This window comes from Xyrauchen texanus, chromosome 41, assembly GCF_025860055.1.
Source record: "Xyrauchen texanus isolate HMW12.3.18 chromosome 41, RBS_HiC_50CHRs, whole genome shotgun sequence".
NCBI lineage: Eukaryota > Metazoa > Chordata > Actinopteri > Cypriniformes > Catostomidae > Xyrauchen > Xyrauchen texanus.
Genome location: NC_068316.1, coordinates 22426194 through 22444110, shown reverse-complemented (window position 1 = coordinate 22444110; position 17917 = coordinate 22426194). Strand labels below are relative to the sequence as shown.

General features: G+C 39.3%; 1 protein-coding gene across 1 annotated transcript in view; it reads left to right on the top strand.

Annotated features, from left to right (window-relative positions):
- Nucleotides 1-17917, top strand: part of LOC127634650 (transcriptional activator GLI3-like) — a 166799-nt gene that overhangs the window by 57071 nt on the left and 91811 nt on the right. Inside the window, exon 3 of the mRNA XM_052114284.1 lies at nucleotides 5870-6115. Coding sequence (XP_051970244.1) covers nucleotides 5870-6115 — 246 coding nt within the window. The remainder of the gene's footprint in view (nucleotides 1-5869; nucleotides 6116-17917) is intronic.

Genomic DNA, 17917 nt, shown 5'->3' with positions numbered 1-17917 from the left:
TTAAATTAGTTTTAGATATTTATATTGTAAAACAAGCCAAAACAAACACAAATCAAAACGTATTTTGTTGTAGTGTGTAATGGGGCGAAGACTACCCTTTTTCACTTTTTTGTTCACTTCAATCCATATTTAACTCTCAAAAAACAAACTCTCTCTTATTAATAAAGCTGCGTTTTGCCACGTTGTTTACATGATCTGCTTCCGTATTATTTGAAATGTAATAAAGCTATAACACATTAAATATTACTGCATTTAAGATGTAATGCCAAGGTGTTTCCTTTAAAGATGCTCGACACACAAGTTTTGCTTCAGCGGATCGGCAGCTCTGCTTATTCCACAATGAGAGTGCTTCTGTATTTACTTATTTTGCATTTTTGGATTATAATTCCCTCATACTTTGCGATCTACATCACCTGAAGCTTGGAAAGTCTAGAGTGTTTCTGGACCGTGAGCTGTGTAATTCTTCCTCTCCACAATCAGGCACGAACTGCAGTGCTGCTCTCGCGCATCATAATTGAAGTTTAATGTGATCTCATGTTACGTTAAATTAGATCAAATGACTATTCAACAACAAAAAATGTTGTCGGCAATTTTTTATTGTCGATGTTGCCGATAACGTCAACTAATCGTTTTAGCCCTAGACCCATAATCATATCAAAACAGCGGAAAGTATTTGACATTTCTGGCAGTACATTGGGAAAAGCACATGCACTATAAAAATATAACAATTCGACACACCAATTATATAAAAATATTGACTACTGTTCCTCACGTCCATGTAGATGTGCTCAAGTACACTGGGGAATTCCAGAGTTTGAAGTAAGAGGAAAACCCGACTATTGCAACACAATTCTGCTGCCAGTCATGATGGAAAGTTTTGCAGCTTTCTGTTGTCCATGTAAATAAGCCTTTTGGTACGTCTTATGAAAGTAAAATTGGCTAAGAATGTCATTTCATGTTTACTTTAAATAAGAAAACAAGAAAGGCTTTGTCACTGAATCCTTTTGAATCGCTTATGAATCGCTTCATACAACACAAGCAACTTTTTTGAAGGGATGGCAAAAATGAAATCCTGACAAATAATGTGCTTGTTATTTTGGCATAACACTGCATTAATGTCTTAATAAGCCATAGTGAGGCTCATTGTCCAAAGAGTCTGCTGTTTCGGCCTCTGGACTAGATGGTATATCTCAGCTGTTGTTGGTCACCATAGTGCTTACACTAATAGGACTTTGATGAAAGATCTTTTTGGTGATTAATGCCAACCAGCTAGGGAATCAGACTCAGTTTTCCCCTGAGGACAGGAAGAGTGTTTATTTACCACTGACCAAATTCAGAATTTAGTACTAATGAAACCTGGGGACCTTTATTCTCCTATATTGTTTTGGATATTCATTCAGCACAACAAATAGTGGAGCCCATTACTGTGACATGATCTTTAACAATTCAATCTTTAACCTTAAATTGCTTTATATTGAGGGGAATTCTTCGGAAAATTTCAACCCTACATAATGGATAAGAATTGCTTGTGCTAATGTGTGTAAAATGGTCTTGGTGCGTGACCTGTGTATACTCGTACCATAGCATCCTCTTTCAAATCCATGTATGTGTGTCTGAGAATGGTAACAGGATGATACTTAAATCCCTTTATGTTAATATTGTGGTTTTGTGGGAGCTGGCCAATTAAACCCGCTTTAACTGTATAAGTGCTATTATTCCCTCAATAAGATCACTGGCTATGCAGTAGGATTAAATACTTAAAACGTAACTGATGCTGTCATTTTTCACGGATTGAGGAACCTCAGATGCTCTCTCTCTCTCTGAGTTAGTGAAGTGTATTCCACAGTGTTGAAATACACTCTTTAATCCACAACGACTCTTTGATTTAATAGGTTTTTCCGAGCTGCAGCGCTGCACACTGGGCCAAGCGGTTGTGCTGTTGAGTCTCACTAACCTTAGTTCCAGAGCTACAGGACGTTTGGTTCCAGCTACGTAACTCCATGCCAGAGCTTCAGAGATATTTTAAAACAACCCAGCACTGGAGCAGCACTCACATCAGCAACAACAAGCTGCTAAACTCCACTAAACTGGAGGAGGCTTATGGTTTGAGCTTAATGACCAGAGTCACAAACGCTCTTGCATGCCAAGAAATAAACGCTCTGTCAAAGCAACTCTTACAGGCTTTCCCAAGGCTTGTATGGTCATATGGTCTTGAATTTTGTTAAAAATTTGTGGTAGATTTTTAAAGTGCTTTAATTTTGAATTCCAAAACGTTGGGTAGAAATAAAGCTGTAAATATCAACTTAATTTGGGATTGTCTGGTTCTGCAACAAATGTGAGGTTGAAATGACATCATTGCCAACCTCATTGACCCCCAGTACAGCTGCAGTTATGAACTGGGTCTTTGGTGGGGTAGAAAAGTTTTTTATAACACTGAATTAAGGAGCACTGTGTGCTCCCCTTATTAAGGCCACATTATACTTATGGTTGTCCATTTTTTTTTAGCCCAATATATGCCTGGGATTGAAAAAAACAGTTGTAGTGCGCATGCATTGAACACATCCATACAGACTCACTGTCAATGGAGTATACTAATGGGATGCAGAAACGTGTAGACTGTAGGGTACTTTAAAGTTAGAGCTATCGGTGTGGAAACAATTCTGTACAATTCATTTGAACTCTAGAACAGTTCACAATCGTATTAAAGCAAACCGTCCTAAATCATGAAAGTGAACCATTATTGATATATAATTTGTTTATTTGCATGATTCTTGTCACACTTATTGTAGTAATAATGCTTATAATTTTTCATAGCTACTTGACTCCAACTAAACTGGCTTCAGAGAGCAGCTCCCGTTTTTCGCAACTTTTGCAATGTATTTGCGGCATACAACCTCATTACTACTTGACTCCAACTAAATTGGCTTCAGAGAGCAGCTCACATTTTTCGCAACTTTTACAATGCATTTGTGGCAGACAAACGCAAGTCCCGCTTTGTGCTTCAAATGTTTTGGCTGTAAATTCAAAGGGACAAATAATTAACATATTCAGTATATTTACATGTGCAGTTATAATCAAGCTACCCCAGGTTTTTGTGTAGTCGAGCTACTGTCTTCAATGATATAGTGTTTTAATGTTGAAATGCAACTTTCAAAGTGCATGTAAAAGCACAGAGTATAGCTGGTATCTTCTCATCTCGAGTTGTTACCTAGCTACCATGGTAAATAGCTGATGCTAGTGCAAGTGGTGATTATTGGTGGTTATTACAATGATAATGCAAATGTATTGTGGTTTGCACCAACAGGTATAATGTGAAAATAGACCTGTAAGAATAGGGGGAGTGGGGTTGAATTGAACTCTGGTTTGGACCAAGCAATCAAACCAAATGTGAAAACAGCCTAAATTACATTATAACTAATCTCAATGACCCATTACAGCTGTAGTTTTAAACTCCTCAAGCACCGAGTGGTACTAAACAGCAATGAAAATGCTTTGAGGGGTTAGACGACTTTTCCATAGAGCTGAATTATGGAGGACTGTATTGCACCACATTTCTTTCTAGCCTGAAAGGTTGTGACCCAGATGGGGTCAGGTAATGGGTCACGTGTCTTCAGCAAATACCAAGCACTAAACCTCGTAAACCCTGCAAAGCCCTGTAAACTTGGCTCTCCCTGCCCCATTTTAGTCCACTGGAGACTCCGTCCCTCTGGGGTACAAGTCCTACTCTGCCCGCCAGAACAGATTACTTACAGACAGAGAAAGAGGGAAAGTACATCTCATTCTGTGTTTGTGTGTGTGCGCCTGTGTGTAGGAGAGAGGTAGGAATAGTGTTAGAAGACTGGTAGAGAGAAAAAGAGAGGGAGAGCGGGCGGATAGCTTGTGGGCGTTGATACTACCCATGAGGCCACTTAATGGGCAGTTTGGAATGCAGGGAAAAGACTCAGCTGCCCTCTCCATGGGATTCTGTGTCTTTGAAAAAAAAGAGAACAAGAGAGAGAGAGCAAGCTTGTGGGAAATCCTTGCCTGACTATTGCTGTGATGTTGAATGTTGGACTGTATTATTTCACAGACAGTGGCAAGCACAGACACAGAGACACACTATTGCTCTTGTTTGGAGCTGTGAGCCTGCACATTTGCCTGCAAGAGTTCAAGCCCAGGAGGCTTTACACAAAAAACCCATAAAGAGCTCCCTAAAGCAAACGTTAGCAGTAAGACTGCCTTCTTGCACAACCCAAAGACTTCTCAGCATGACTGAACATGTTCCACATATTTATTGCCCCTGTCGGTACGTCTGTCTGTCTGTGAGTGTCTCTGTATGTTTGTGTGCGTGTCTGTAGATTTGTGTGAACATGTGTTGTGAAAATTCCCTCTGCAGTGCTTGTTTAAAGGCTTGTAATGAAATAACCATGACAGATATTACAGGGCTAGTTCACCCAAAAACTAAACTCATAGACTTATATTGACACATATGACTTTTTTGTTCCATTTAATTCAAATGGATATGTCATATGAGTTTGGAATGGTATGAGATTCAGATAATGATGACAAAATTTCAATTTTTGGGAGAACTATCCCTTTAAACTAAGGTTACATGTGTAGCTCTGGGCTACTAGTGGCACCAAGTGGAATTGCAAAAATTATTGTTTTCTTACAGGTTTCCCAAACACTCTGCCAACCTGTCATTGGTCATACAAACAGGTAGTCCCGCCCTAAATTTACACCATTGGTTGAACCAGTGTTGTTACTTTGGGCCACTCAAGTCACAGAGCCAGAGCTTTTCTATCAAGGGGAGCCTACAAGTTTAGCATAGCAGTGCATAACGTGGGCAGTCCCATAGACATTCTATGGGTGGTACACTGGCGAGGAGACAAGCAGATATTTGTTTTATGGATTTTTATGGAGTAGATGCTTCAGTGTGCTGAATAAATTGCTTTCGTGAGGAAACAGCTCATCACTTAATGAATTGACCACCTGTCTGCTAATCTTCAACATGTTTTACACCAAACAATCCTTTTGAAATTAACTATGTGTGGAATTTATGATGATAACCTTGCTGTTTTATAAGAGAAGTCACTGCCAATTTAGTGACCGGTAGGTCTCAGTTTACAGCTCTCCTCGTTCATTTAAATGGTATCCGCAAACGGTGACTTACTGTCGAAACAAGCTAGTTGACCGTTATGATCTATGGTAAAATCATGGAGGTTGTTATCTCATTATAGAAGATCACTGACATAGTGTACGTGTTAACACTTTTCAGAAAATAAGTCTACAAAGGGTGTACTTAAAGTTGTCTATTTGCATTAAACTTGTATAAGAGAAAGTATTTTGACTCTACAAAAAAGGAACACAACACATTTACGTACAGGCAACAGTTGTTATGTGATTTCCCACTCCCACATTGTGTATTTGGATAGAAAGCACTGTTCATATACTGTAGGTGTGTCACATATACTGATGCATAGCACAGATGTCCTCCACAGATGCACAGTTCTCCTGTGTAGCAGATCCATATTCAAGCTATAACTTAATTGCCAGAAACCTGAGTGCAATGTGTGATATATAGCTATAGCTTAAAACTGTACAAATACTGTATGTTGAGCTCAAAAATGTGCAAAAGATCCATACACTCTTGCATTTAATAATCTAAGATTGGATTCTTGCATTTAAATGTCCTTTTTAAACATTGATCTTTGGTGCTTGTTTGGGCAACATGAGTTAAAATCTAGCTTGTGTCATTTCCCGATCCCATTTCCCACTTTTTCCCCATCAATTTCTGGCATCTCACTTTAATTTACTAAGGAAAGTGGCAAAAATCTAAACAAAATGTTTAATTTATAACATTTTCTGTCTCTGTTGTTCTCTCATTTAGAGGATGACGGTTCAGGTCCCCCTTATCATCGTGAGAGGCGTAATGCCATCGGTGGGCAGACTGCAGTTCTGGGCGCATCAGCTGGAAAACTGAGAGAGGAACCATCCACATCTACAGAAGAGCGCCCCCAATTGGTGAAAAAAGAACTTCACAGCTCCCTGCCACACCTGGCAGACCACACCCTACCCTACCGGGGTACACTGTTCACCATGGACCCTCGAAATGGTTACCTGGACCCTCATTATAGTGAGTATTACCTCTCGCAGCTCAGGAAGTTGTTTACTTTGGTAACTTCTGCAAAAACATCTCCTTACTAATGCTTTTTATGGATTGATCTGTTGGACTAGTTTCAGATATTTACAAAAGATTCTTTGAAATAAACTATACATTATCTGGTCTTTTTCTAAAAATAGTATATGTTAGGCCCCTTCCTTAAATCTTTAAGAGATAGTTCATCCAAAACTGTTCCCCCAGTAGTCATACTAGTGGACGATTGTATGGGTTTTTTAATGACTGATTGTTAAACATCTACATCTTCAAATGCACAGCCGCTATTTTATCATCTCCATATAGAGTTGCCAACTGTCCCATATTAGCATGAATGTCCTGTATTTTTGCAGAAATGACGACGCCCAAATGGGATGCTTAGTTTCCAGTATCGTAGAGCCTAGATGCAAGAGGGTAATCCTATTGCATTTACTATTTAAATCCTTGTCTAAACTTTTACGGGATCAAAGATGAAGCGCAGACATGAGTTGTAATTTTGCAATATATGTAGGAAATCATAACTACTCACATTAAATTGAAGACTCCAGTCATATCAGTGACCTGAGTTTTATTCTACATGGAGATGATCCACACATGGTGGCTGCCATGTTAGAATCACATGACCAGCCGAATACTACTCATTTAATCTCAGTAACCATCCTGTTGTTTGACACTTTCAGTCACTGATTAAAGTAATCATGGCTGACTGTGAATACTACATTTCTACAATGGCATCTGAAACTGAAATTATTGATTTTAAATTATGCTGAATCCAAGCTGCTAGGTGTCAGTGTAAGTCCAAGATGACACTAAGATAAAATTTACAGAGTCACCTTTAAAAGTATTTGCCATATCATTGGTTTAACACTTAAATGTATGATATTTGTTGTATATTTATGTTATTTTTCAGTGATAACTGCTTATTCAGTTATTATGCAATAAAATACAGTATTTACTGGTAATTGCAATTATAAAGTTACTGACACCAATGACACTAGCATAGTAGGGTTTTTTGTGACTTTTCACTGCAAAACCACACACACACAAACACACACAAATGCAGCAAATGGTCATTTGTGAGAAAAGCTGCAAATTCAGTCATTTTGAGCCGCAAGTATCAAGAGAAAGTGCTACGAAATCCTGGTGGATTTAAATAATGTTTTTTTTACTAGGCAGTCATCATGAACTTTCCCCCGAAATCCCTAAAGACTAGATATTGTTGTTGCACAAAACTCAAGGACGAACATTTAGCGCAGAGCTAGCATGCTAACTTTTCCCCTCTGTGAGGCAAAAGGCAAAGCTGCTAATTGATTGATTGGGCCTGACAGTTGACTAGTTGCCCTTTCTTTCTCATTCGCTTTTGCTTGCCTTTTAATTTTTTTCAGAGGGGAAGTTAGTATGTTCTTCCCTGCTCCCTAATTCCCTCATTAGGGGCTGGGTGTAAGTACACAACTCCAGTCTCGATCATCAGCGCTGTGATCAAAGCACTGAAGAGAGTAGAGCAGTCAGGCTCCCCCCGCCTTGTTTTTTGCCATATTCCTCTTTCTCCCGCTTTTCTCTGGCCCACCAGTCACCCCCGTCATTTTCTAGATAACCACGAGAGACTCTTTGCATGAGAGAGGATGACTGAATGGACAAAAGAGAGTAAAAAAGAGAAATAAAGGGAGAGAAAGACAAATGAGTCTAGTCAAGGCCTTTTATGAGGTTAATTTTCTGGACCACCTTTGCCTGGATGTCACCCATGGACGATGATTCAATGTGATGGCTTGTTTAGTTTTGCTAAATTGGCCTAGAATTGGGTTTGAAAATGTGGTTTTAATCCATAGTACTTAGCGAAATGCTCTTACCTTCATTCTCACATGCACAAAACCATTTACTGTATCACTGATCATTTAGTCCATTGTTCATTTAGGAGTTCTTGATACTTTGTTGCTGGTCTGTTTTGGTCTGTCTGTCTTAATGCACTAAGGTCAACTGCAATCTGAAAAATTAAACCCCTCACATATTGACTAATACAGGCCTGACCAGCTCAGCAAATCTGCCACTCTCTATGTACAGAGAAAGAGGCAGAAATAGAGAGTATTGCTATGGGGGAGGTTACAAGGCAGTGTTGGTTGGGGTCAAGGGTCCAGAAAACGTCGGGACAGATTAACTGAAGTTACAAAAGGACGGTAATTTACAGAGCAAACAAGAAATGAAAAAAATTAAGCAAGACAAAGAAAATGAGTGGAGGGAAGAGAGAGAGTTAAACTGCAAGAGAGAGAAATATAATCAAGAATAGAGAGGGAATGAAGGCAAGAGTGAACAAAAGTGAAATAGGGGTGTTCCGGTTGGCTGGAGCCCGTAGGGATAGGCTGGGGTGGAGGGTGCGGGGCGAAAGGGTGGTAGGGGTCAGAGGTCAGGAGGAAAAGGCAGACATTGAAACCGAAGGGTTCAAAAGCAGCAGGAGAAGTCAAAAGGGCCTCTTAGTCTTGGAAATGTCCATTCTCTCTGCATGGGGGATCAGTTGGGCACCAGTAAGCTGCAGAATGGAGAAAGTTGATGATGGAATGAATGTCGGAAGAAGTGGGAGGCCCTCTCGCCTCGCCTCGCCTCTCTTGACTATGAAATGTCTCTCAGACATGGCCTCGGGCATTTGATTTTATTCTTACTAAATGAAAAAGCATTGTAGTTGCACCAAGATAGCCACAGTTGGCCTGGAGAGGCAACAACTTCTGTAAAAGGTCTTTGCACCTCCAAAACATTTTTGTGTGCAATTCTATGAACCACTTTTCTCTCAACAGAATAATCCCTACTATAGCTCTACAATAGATTTGTAAATTTTCTGGAGAAAACATGAGTGGTGCTTGCTGGTGTATAACATGCCGCCATATTTGTAGGTTGTTTTGGGTTGTTGGTAGATGGTGATTCATTTTGTAGCCTGTTTTATCATCCATTCGTTTATAATCTGAAAGTCTGACAGCTTAGAAAAGTAATAACACACCTCTCCTCAACATGCCACACAAATTTAAGTATCATTCATGTCCGTAGCAATGTGGGATGAATTGGGTATTAAAGTTTAATACTTAGGGTTAGGGGTTTTAAAAAATATTGCAGTAGTAATAATAATAATAGTCTGTAAATAGATGCTTTTTGTGCTTTTTCGAGTTGGCAGTGTTGGAGTTAGAAGCCATTTTTGTCTAGACTGTGAAATGCCAAATTATGTAGTTTTTTGTGTGAATAAAGCATTCATTGTATGTTGTAGATCAGAGACACTGCATATGCTTCTGACCAGTTGGGGTTATGATAGGCCAGGACCCTTTAACTAACCCTCCAGAGCTACATCACTCATCAGCTCTTTAAAACACCCTGGCGCCATTCACTTACATCCATTGGCTTTGAGGTGTGAAAAACCCTGACCCCCATGCACACACACTCTGTGACGGTGTGTCCCCCCCTACCCTTTCCCTTTGGAGATCCATCAGCTCGTAAATGCATCCCAGGTGTGTGCTAGTGTAACTGTGATCCGGTGTGTGTGTGTAAGTATGTGATGGAGAGCAAGTCGGTGCTCTTTGTGCTGTGTATGCACTAGTAGAGGTAGGTGTGAGACGATGCAGGTAAAGCATGATTACTCTTCCTGCTGGTGCGTGTCAAGGCCTAATGCGCCTAAATGAGCCTCCACCTGCCGCCTCGGCACACCTGGTCACCACGGCAACACACAGTGGGGCACCCTAGTAGTGGGTGTCAGGAATCGGGGAGCTAAACGACAAGTGCCAGAAAAAGAAGAAGGTACGATAGTATTGACACAGCAAGGACCTCTTCGAAAGTTCCACAAGTCATTGTTGGGGAGTAGTGATTAAAGGACTGATTAAAGTAACGATGCTAGTAATTTTAAAATGTGTGACAGTGGTTCAGCAATATTTTCGAAGCTACTTTTTCCAACAAGTCATGGGCCAAAATGCGCAATATTTGTCATGTTCTATTTCGCACGCAGCGATAAAGTTAATTAGTTAATTTGGACTGTTAAAGTAAATGTATCGGTAAAATCAATGATTCACCAATTCTCTTTTACTGGAACTTCAGTTCATTTTAATTAATCAGTTCATTTGGATGTTTCATGAAAAAGAACCAGTTGAAATAAATAAATTTAAATTCACTTGAGCCCCTGCACAGAAGTCACTTCATGTTCGTTTGTATGCAAAATATTACATTAATTGCTTATCAATTTGTTTCTGACTTAGTTATATAAGGCCATGTCCACACTAATATGTTTTCATTTAAAAAAATGCAAAATTGTTCTCTACGTTTTGACATTCCTTCCACACAACAGCATTTTTGAAAGCGAAAACAGAGCTATCCGAAAATGCATTCCCAAGTGGTTTTCATGTTGTATTTTGGACAGGGGAAATGGAGAAATCTGAAAACAAAGACATTTTTGATGTCATGTGACACAGTTATATGATCCATTCAACCCAAAACAATCAAGATGGCAGCCCATGTTGCAGCGGCGTTGTTTGTCTTGTTATTCACTTCGATAGCATTGTTCAAGGTCTTCATTGTTTTTGTTCCAGGTACATAGCTACTATATTTTTATATTTTATACAATATTTTCTTTAAAAAGCTTCAATGTTGTAACTCCTTTTATGTTTGAAACGGTAGTGTAACTACTTTTTTAAACAGTACCTTGACTGTAGTTTAGTTACTTTGATTTACGAGTAGCTTGTAGCTAAAAGTTGTAGCAACACTGCTACACATCTCCTCTCTTCTGCCTCTCTGTTTATTTTTTCCTTCTTCAATGAGTTAAGACAGTAATACTACATTTACCCAGATGCTTTGCACCCGCTGCATAAGTGCATAAAGAACAGGCATGTTTAGCATAAAGAGCATGCAGGATAAATAGCCCTCTTTGTGAGAATTAGCCACAGCATTAGCGTTAGCTGTGATTCCTGAGCTTTATCCTCTTTTCTCTGGATACACTGGATAAGAGTTCCATATCCTGCTTAGCACTGTACTAATGCACAGTGTGGATAAGACTGTGGCACTGAAGGATGGATTAATGAAGGGAAGAGTGCTAAATGTGTGAAAAGCAGCTAGTGCTGCGACATCTGTTTATATTGTCCACTGATTAGCAGGTCATTGGGCCTCAGCAACAGTGCAGCACTTGCTAGCCTTGCATTTTTTTATATCTCTTGGGGATAGGAAGATCCTCCTCTTCGCATCCTCTTTCTCTAAGTGTTTTTATTTTCTTAAACAGATGTGCTCTTCACCAGTAAGAGCCATGTCCCATTATGGGAATTGAAGCATGCTGAATTGAAAGTTTCCCTTTCATCTTAAGACAGAATGGGAATATTTCGAACAAGGCACACAGGGAGGGCCACAATCTTAGTTGTCCTAGTGTTCTCCAATACTTAAAAATCTTGGACCGACACATAATTGTCCCAGCACCGCTAAGCCATATCCTTTCCTCAGCAAATTCAATAAACAATAGCTTTATTCACGTTCAGTCAGTGCAGTCTTGGCTGTCCTTACAGTCTTAAAGCATTTCTGCCTTTTCACAAACACTTTCCAAATATCTAGAGAGTTTAGCACTTTGAAGTCCCTTATCCTTGACATTCAAGCTTACTGAGTGTCATTACTGCAAATAGACTCCAAAACGTACTTAGTTTTGGTCTACAACTTCTCAGTGTGAAATATTGACCCCACCAAAAAAAAAACAAGCTGGCTCCCACCTTTAGCTTACTCAGTGGTGTAGGGCTACAGTTTCAGTCTTCTGTGTTCTTGCTCGGATAAAGATCTACCCAGTTTCATGAAGCCTGTAATCCTCTATCAAAGCTTCATTGATGCCTCACACCAAAGTCCAGACAAACACAAACAAGGATGGACTGGCGATATCCCATCAAAAAGGCACTTCCATACCTCTGTCACTGCTTGCATCCTGTATGGTCAGCTCTGCATTGGTGTGCACCATACCGAAGAATATTCCCACTTCAATACCCTTGGTGGAGCATAGCAAGTGTAAGATTATATATGCAGAAGAATTCCAACAACATGATTTTAAACGAGAAAAATCCAGTCTTTCAGTTTGGAATGTTTCCACGTCATAAATTACTGACCTTCAGCCAGAACCCCCACCCAGTTACACCAGGCTGTTCTGTGTAAGGTTACAAGGACCATCAGATTTGCACAACTCTAAGACATTTCATCTGCGGTAACATTTTTACCTGGCAAATTAATGATTATAGGCTAATGGAGATCTTTAAAATTTGTGTAGCGATATGCAATCACCTATAATTGATAAATATAATCTTTAATTTTGTATGATGCATCTCATTCTACTAAGAATGGGAACTAAAAGGCTTAACTTGATAAAATGCAACGATGTGAAAAACCAATATGATTTTGTAACCAGAGATTTTCATGTTTAGTTACCTACACGTATAACATCCATGAAAAAATGTCATGTTTAGTATGTAAGCGTTTGCTGCGTTATGAAGATAAAGCTGATGAAACGAATATCATGTCTCTTGTACCATTCTCAAGATATAAAAGCTTGTGATTTAATATGCACTATTTTGAGTGTGAAACAAAGGACCATAACTCAACTGTTGGAAAAGACAGCCCAGTTGACCACGGGACTCTGAAAAGTCACTTCTGATTGATGCCCTTTGGGTGATGCGGCCAATTTCAGTTCAAATAGTTCCAAACAGGAAAAACTCTTCTCACTTGCTCTCTTCGTCTCTTCACTCTTCTCCGGTCTCTTCATCTTCTGCTCCGCTGACTACTCAGACTTCCCTCTGACTCCATGCCATGTGAGGTCCAAGGGAGCTCGGGACTCTACATCCCAAAAAAGCTCATCACTCTCTACAGTTCACAAACCCATGAGAAGGCCTCGCTTCACAGCCAAACTAATTCATACAAACAAGAAACTTCGTCATCGAAGTCGGAAAACATCAACGGAACGAACTTTCAACCAAGAACCAAGCCACACAAAGAACGCAAGGAAACACCACAAAGACAAGCAATTACATCTCCAATATTGTGCTCAAAGTACTGGTGTATTAATTAAATAATTTGGGTAATACGATTACAAATCGATGTAGACTCAAAGAAGGATAAATGGTTCTTAATGTGTTGTCAACAGACTCCGTAAAGTTAATTTTCACTGTTTTGATCAGTTGTTTCACATTCAGTCACTTTTCACCAACTTGGTTATAGTTAGATTAGTTTATGTTTAGAATAGTAATAAAGTTTGTCTCTGTTCAAAGACGACTTGACTTTGGTGTATTTTGATAAATAATCTCATCCCTGTTTCTGAAAGATTTCACTTCTAAGCTGTACCTAAATATGTGTGATATTATTTTCAATAAGCCATGAGAATAATATTACTCCAATAAGTGAATTAATCATAATTCCCTTATTAAAGCTAATTCCTTACAGTAGAAATTGTGAGCTGATACAATGAGACGTTGTTTTATGATTTTAATGGTGGGGAATCTATTAAGATATATAATTTTGTTATTTATCTAATTTATAATGGTTGTTGAACGTGACTAATTCCATTATACATTTCATTACCTAATAACGACAGTTTAATTTAGTTCATAGCTCACATATTTCAAGACCCTAAATTCCCTCCTAAATTTAGCATGCGCGCAAATTACCCTACATATAATGGTGGTAAAATGTGTGCAAAATACCCGTTTTAACTGAGCCCATCCACATCTCTAAATTATATATGTTATACCCTACACAAGCCACAGTCAACCAAAAAAAGGATTTGTCTAGATAGACACTGATATATTAGTTGGATATTGCTGTGTTGCACACAACCCCACAACACTCATCACAAAAATCAAGCCTCCACTGACCACTGAACTAGAGTAAGATGTCAAAGACTTGAACATGACCAGAACGGAAATTGACGTATTCTGCATAACCATTCCAAAATAAGATTCGTTGTGTTTGAAACACAACCAATCATATGGAAGACATATGGAATCTAGACTTTAAACATCCTTCCATGCTGGCTGTTGGCCAAGTCAAACACTTGGTCACTTCCCAAGAACTTCCCAAGAGCAGAATCAGGTTGATTAGCAATGAAGTTAACCCCATGCCCCCTAGTAGTCTAGATGATGTGAGTTGTGTTTTTATTACTAAATGAAAAGCGGCCTTACTCTGACCTACACAAACTTGGTTAGTTCCAATTCCAGTGTAAAAACTGCAACATAAAATCTTACATCATGAACATCGCTACTCTATAATGTCACTCTTAACCCCCCACTTAGCCACTAATATAAAAAAACTACAAATTTGTTCTGTTTGTCTAAAATTGCATTTAAATTGCAGAAGACACAGTTGTTAGTTGCCGTTCCTTTAGGGGTGGTGGTTATTTGTTCAGGCAATTAAAGCAATACTGATCTCCATTTAGTGGAAGACTAACTCAATTTTGATGGTACATGTGATACAAATGATTTTTCTAGTACATACCTTGGTTTGGAGTTTGTACAACAAAAGTTACAAAAAGTAAAGGAACTTTCTATGCTTTAAATGAGGCAGGACTGTAGTTTTACATAAGTGTTCCTATTTTGTGACCATAAGATGCCTCAAAATGAAGATACAAGCCTTAGAGAGAGACTCCCATTGACCACTGCAAGTCTGGTGTGCATGTTTGTTTCCATATTGGATTTGTGAAAGAGGGGCCCTGCTGTTGCCTAGCCAGAGCTTATAGGGGTCAAGATGCCGAGAGCAGTCTTTGGGCACTAGTAAGAAATATCCTCCACTCCTTTATCCTGATCCTTTCATGAAGAAAGGGAATCTTTCGATGTTATTAGCCCTCTCGGTCTAGTACACCACAGATAATCACATGATCCTCCTTTATAGAGCTTATTAAAGGAGTCTGGCCGTGTATGGTACCATCACATTCCTGTGCTTTTTTAGCTTCCCTCTTTTCTCTCTCTTTTGCCTGAAGGGTACAAAATGAAGCATGTTGAGAGTGAAAACGCACTTCAGTGCTGGCTGATACTGGAGTAATGGACTTCCTTGGAAACTTTTTATCTATATAAGAAATTCCTGCAGAAAACTATATCTGTCGGATATGCCACAGTCATTCAAGAGACATGTGTTTCCTTTCACGCTTCCATGTTTTTCTGGAATGATCATAATGCATAAGCCTTGTTTCATATCTCTTGGAGAAAGAAATGCTTTGAACCTTGGGTTTGAAAATCTTTTTTGAAGGATGGAGACAACTGCTATCAGTAACTTCAGTACTCACTGTAAGACTTTGTCTTAAAGATGTGGGAGAAAGCAACAGTTGCCTGACACCTTTTAGGACTCTCTTTCTCTCTTTCCCTCTTTCTATTTTTTTAGTGGACTACTACTGTGTACATCTATCACACTACTGGTTTTCACTCTTATCCTGACATGCTGCTCTTGTCTGTTGAATAATCTCAGTGGGTATTCAGGCAGCATTACACTTCAGGCCTGTGTGTGTGTTGTTTGAAAGGAGTATAAGGTGTACAACTTTAATGCAGCATTTCTAAAACTATGGGTCACCACCCAAATTGGGTTGCAAAGCCACGTTGGGTCGTGACTTATTTTAATAAATGTGCAACTATTTCCTTAGTAAGAGTAATTCAAAAGGCTAAGAGCAAATCAACTATTCTCAGTGCAATCTTTCATGCTGTAACGCTGTTATGGTGATGGTATAACTCCACAATATCATTTGATAGGCACACCCTCTCTCTCTCTTACATGATATCAAGTAAGGTGGAGGCTTTTCAGTTTGGAAGAAACTATGGTTGCCATGGTACATTTTCTTAGGGGTTGCAAAATATGATGCTTTCCAGACAGTTCAAACTTTAAGTAAATGATCAGTTTCAACATGTTATAAATATGTGCATGTCACATTTGGTTTAATAATAATAATTAACTGATATAGCAAACATCATAACATAATTGCATAGTTTTGCCATAACAAAATGCCATATTTGGGTCCTAGGCTATGAAAGTTTAAAAACCCTTGCTTTAAGGGGCAGTATTCTACACGTTCTTCTGTTCTGTTCTATTCAGTGTTTCGTTTTATTTTGTTCAGAAGGTATTTAAACTGTAGAAAAGTTAATTCACCTTCAAAGTTCTTGTGTTTAACATTTCCTTTTAATTATTATTATTATTATTATTATTATTATTATTATTTGTCCTGATTTAGTTTGCATGTACATTTTCCACCCTCCCTGTGACCCAAATAATTAAACATGCTGTTTTAATTGGCAAACCTTTGCTTACTGGTGCTCTTCACACATCAGTGTCCTATATCACAAAGCAGGATTAAGTGGCTAGCCAGGTAAGTTTGAACTTTGAGCGAACTCTGAATTTGTGGGACCAACAAGGTGGATAGGTTTTCATCGAGGTTCAACGCCATAGTAACATACTCTAAGTGGCTAACCTGCTCTGTGGCAGGTTATGTTCTCGATCACAGATCTCATACAGATGCAACACCAATTAGCTTTAAGCAAAGCGATATATCTGATACAATAAGGTCAGTCCCTCCATATCTCTTGCTCCAATTTAAAGTGCACTTGCTAGAAATAGATTTTCGGCAGTGTCACATTTTTAAAGACACTTTTATTGTTTTCCTGATCATTTAACCAGTCTTGCCATAAAATATGTATGAAAATAAACCTAAAATAAATCTATAAAATTATTGATTTTAAAATATTAAGTCTGCATGCAGTAAAATGGATGGATATCTGGTACTAATCACTAGAAAGAGAGGGGTGGAGTAGAGCAATGGATGAGGGGGGTTGTAACTAAAAAGAAAGTGTAGAGAAACATAAAAGAAGAGGAGCTGAATGAGGTCAGGCCCATCACAGGCTTAGCATTGCCTTCAAAGATGCCTGGGACAGGTGGCAGCTCCAGACAATCTCACTCTGCAAAGCAGCATCCTCTCAGGAGGAGATAAGGGATCCCTCTGTCCATCCCCCCTCACCTCCCACCAACCCCCTGCTCTCCTCACCTCTCCTGCTCTGTGCTGGAAGCTCTTTGATGTGTGTGAAGTGGGATGACTGGCTGGGGTCTGAGGCACAGGAAGGGTTCAGCGTGGAGGTCTCTGAGGTGCCCGCTACACTGTGCTCTCATTAAGGCAGTAGGGCTGGGTTAATCAGCTTTAAAGCACACATGCTTTTGTCTGGCAGTCCGGGCCAGCCACCCCAGGGCACCACCTGCTTGATAAAGAGGTAAAGAGTGAGAGTGAGAGACAGAGAAAGAGAGAGAGACAGCAGCTAATGTGGCGGGACTGGATGTTCTCTTTTCCTGACTCTCTCAATTCTGAGTAACAGTGAATGCAAGCCAGAACTGTATTAATATTAAAGATGTTATGGGTTTTTATGGATATTTAAGATGCAAATTCAGTGTAATGACAACCGCAAGGCAGCTCTGATGCAGCATTTCATTTACATACAATCAAACCCTAAAGCCTAAACTTGCTCAAAACTTCCTCACTGTTCTTGAGAGAATACCAAATTACTACTGTTCCTGTTTCTCTCTTTTTTCCTCTCTTTTCATCCTTTCGCTTTCTCTCATAAGGCCTGATCTCTTGATGGGACCCTTATCACTCACAGGGTAAGGATGTGTCAAGGATTATTTAGGAATCATTTGTTTGGTGGGACAGAATAAATGGATACAACTCCTGCTTGTTTTTTTGGGCCATAAGTCTCAGGGTGCCGAGAGGGATGATGTCAGTATTGAGGGAAGGAGGGAAGTACAAAACGTGGATGTGTAAACAAAAGAGAACAACTGACAAATTTG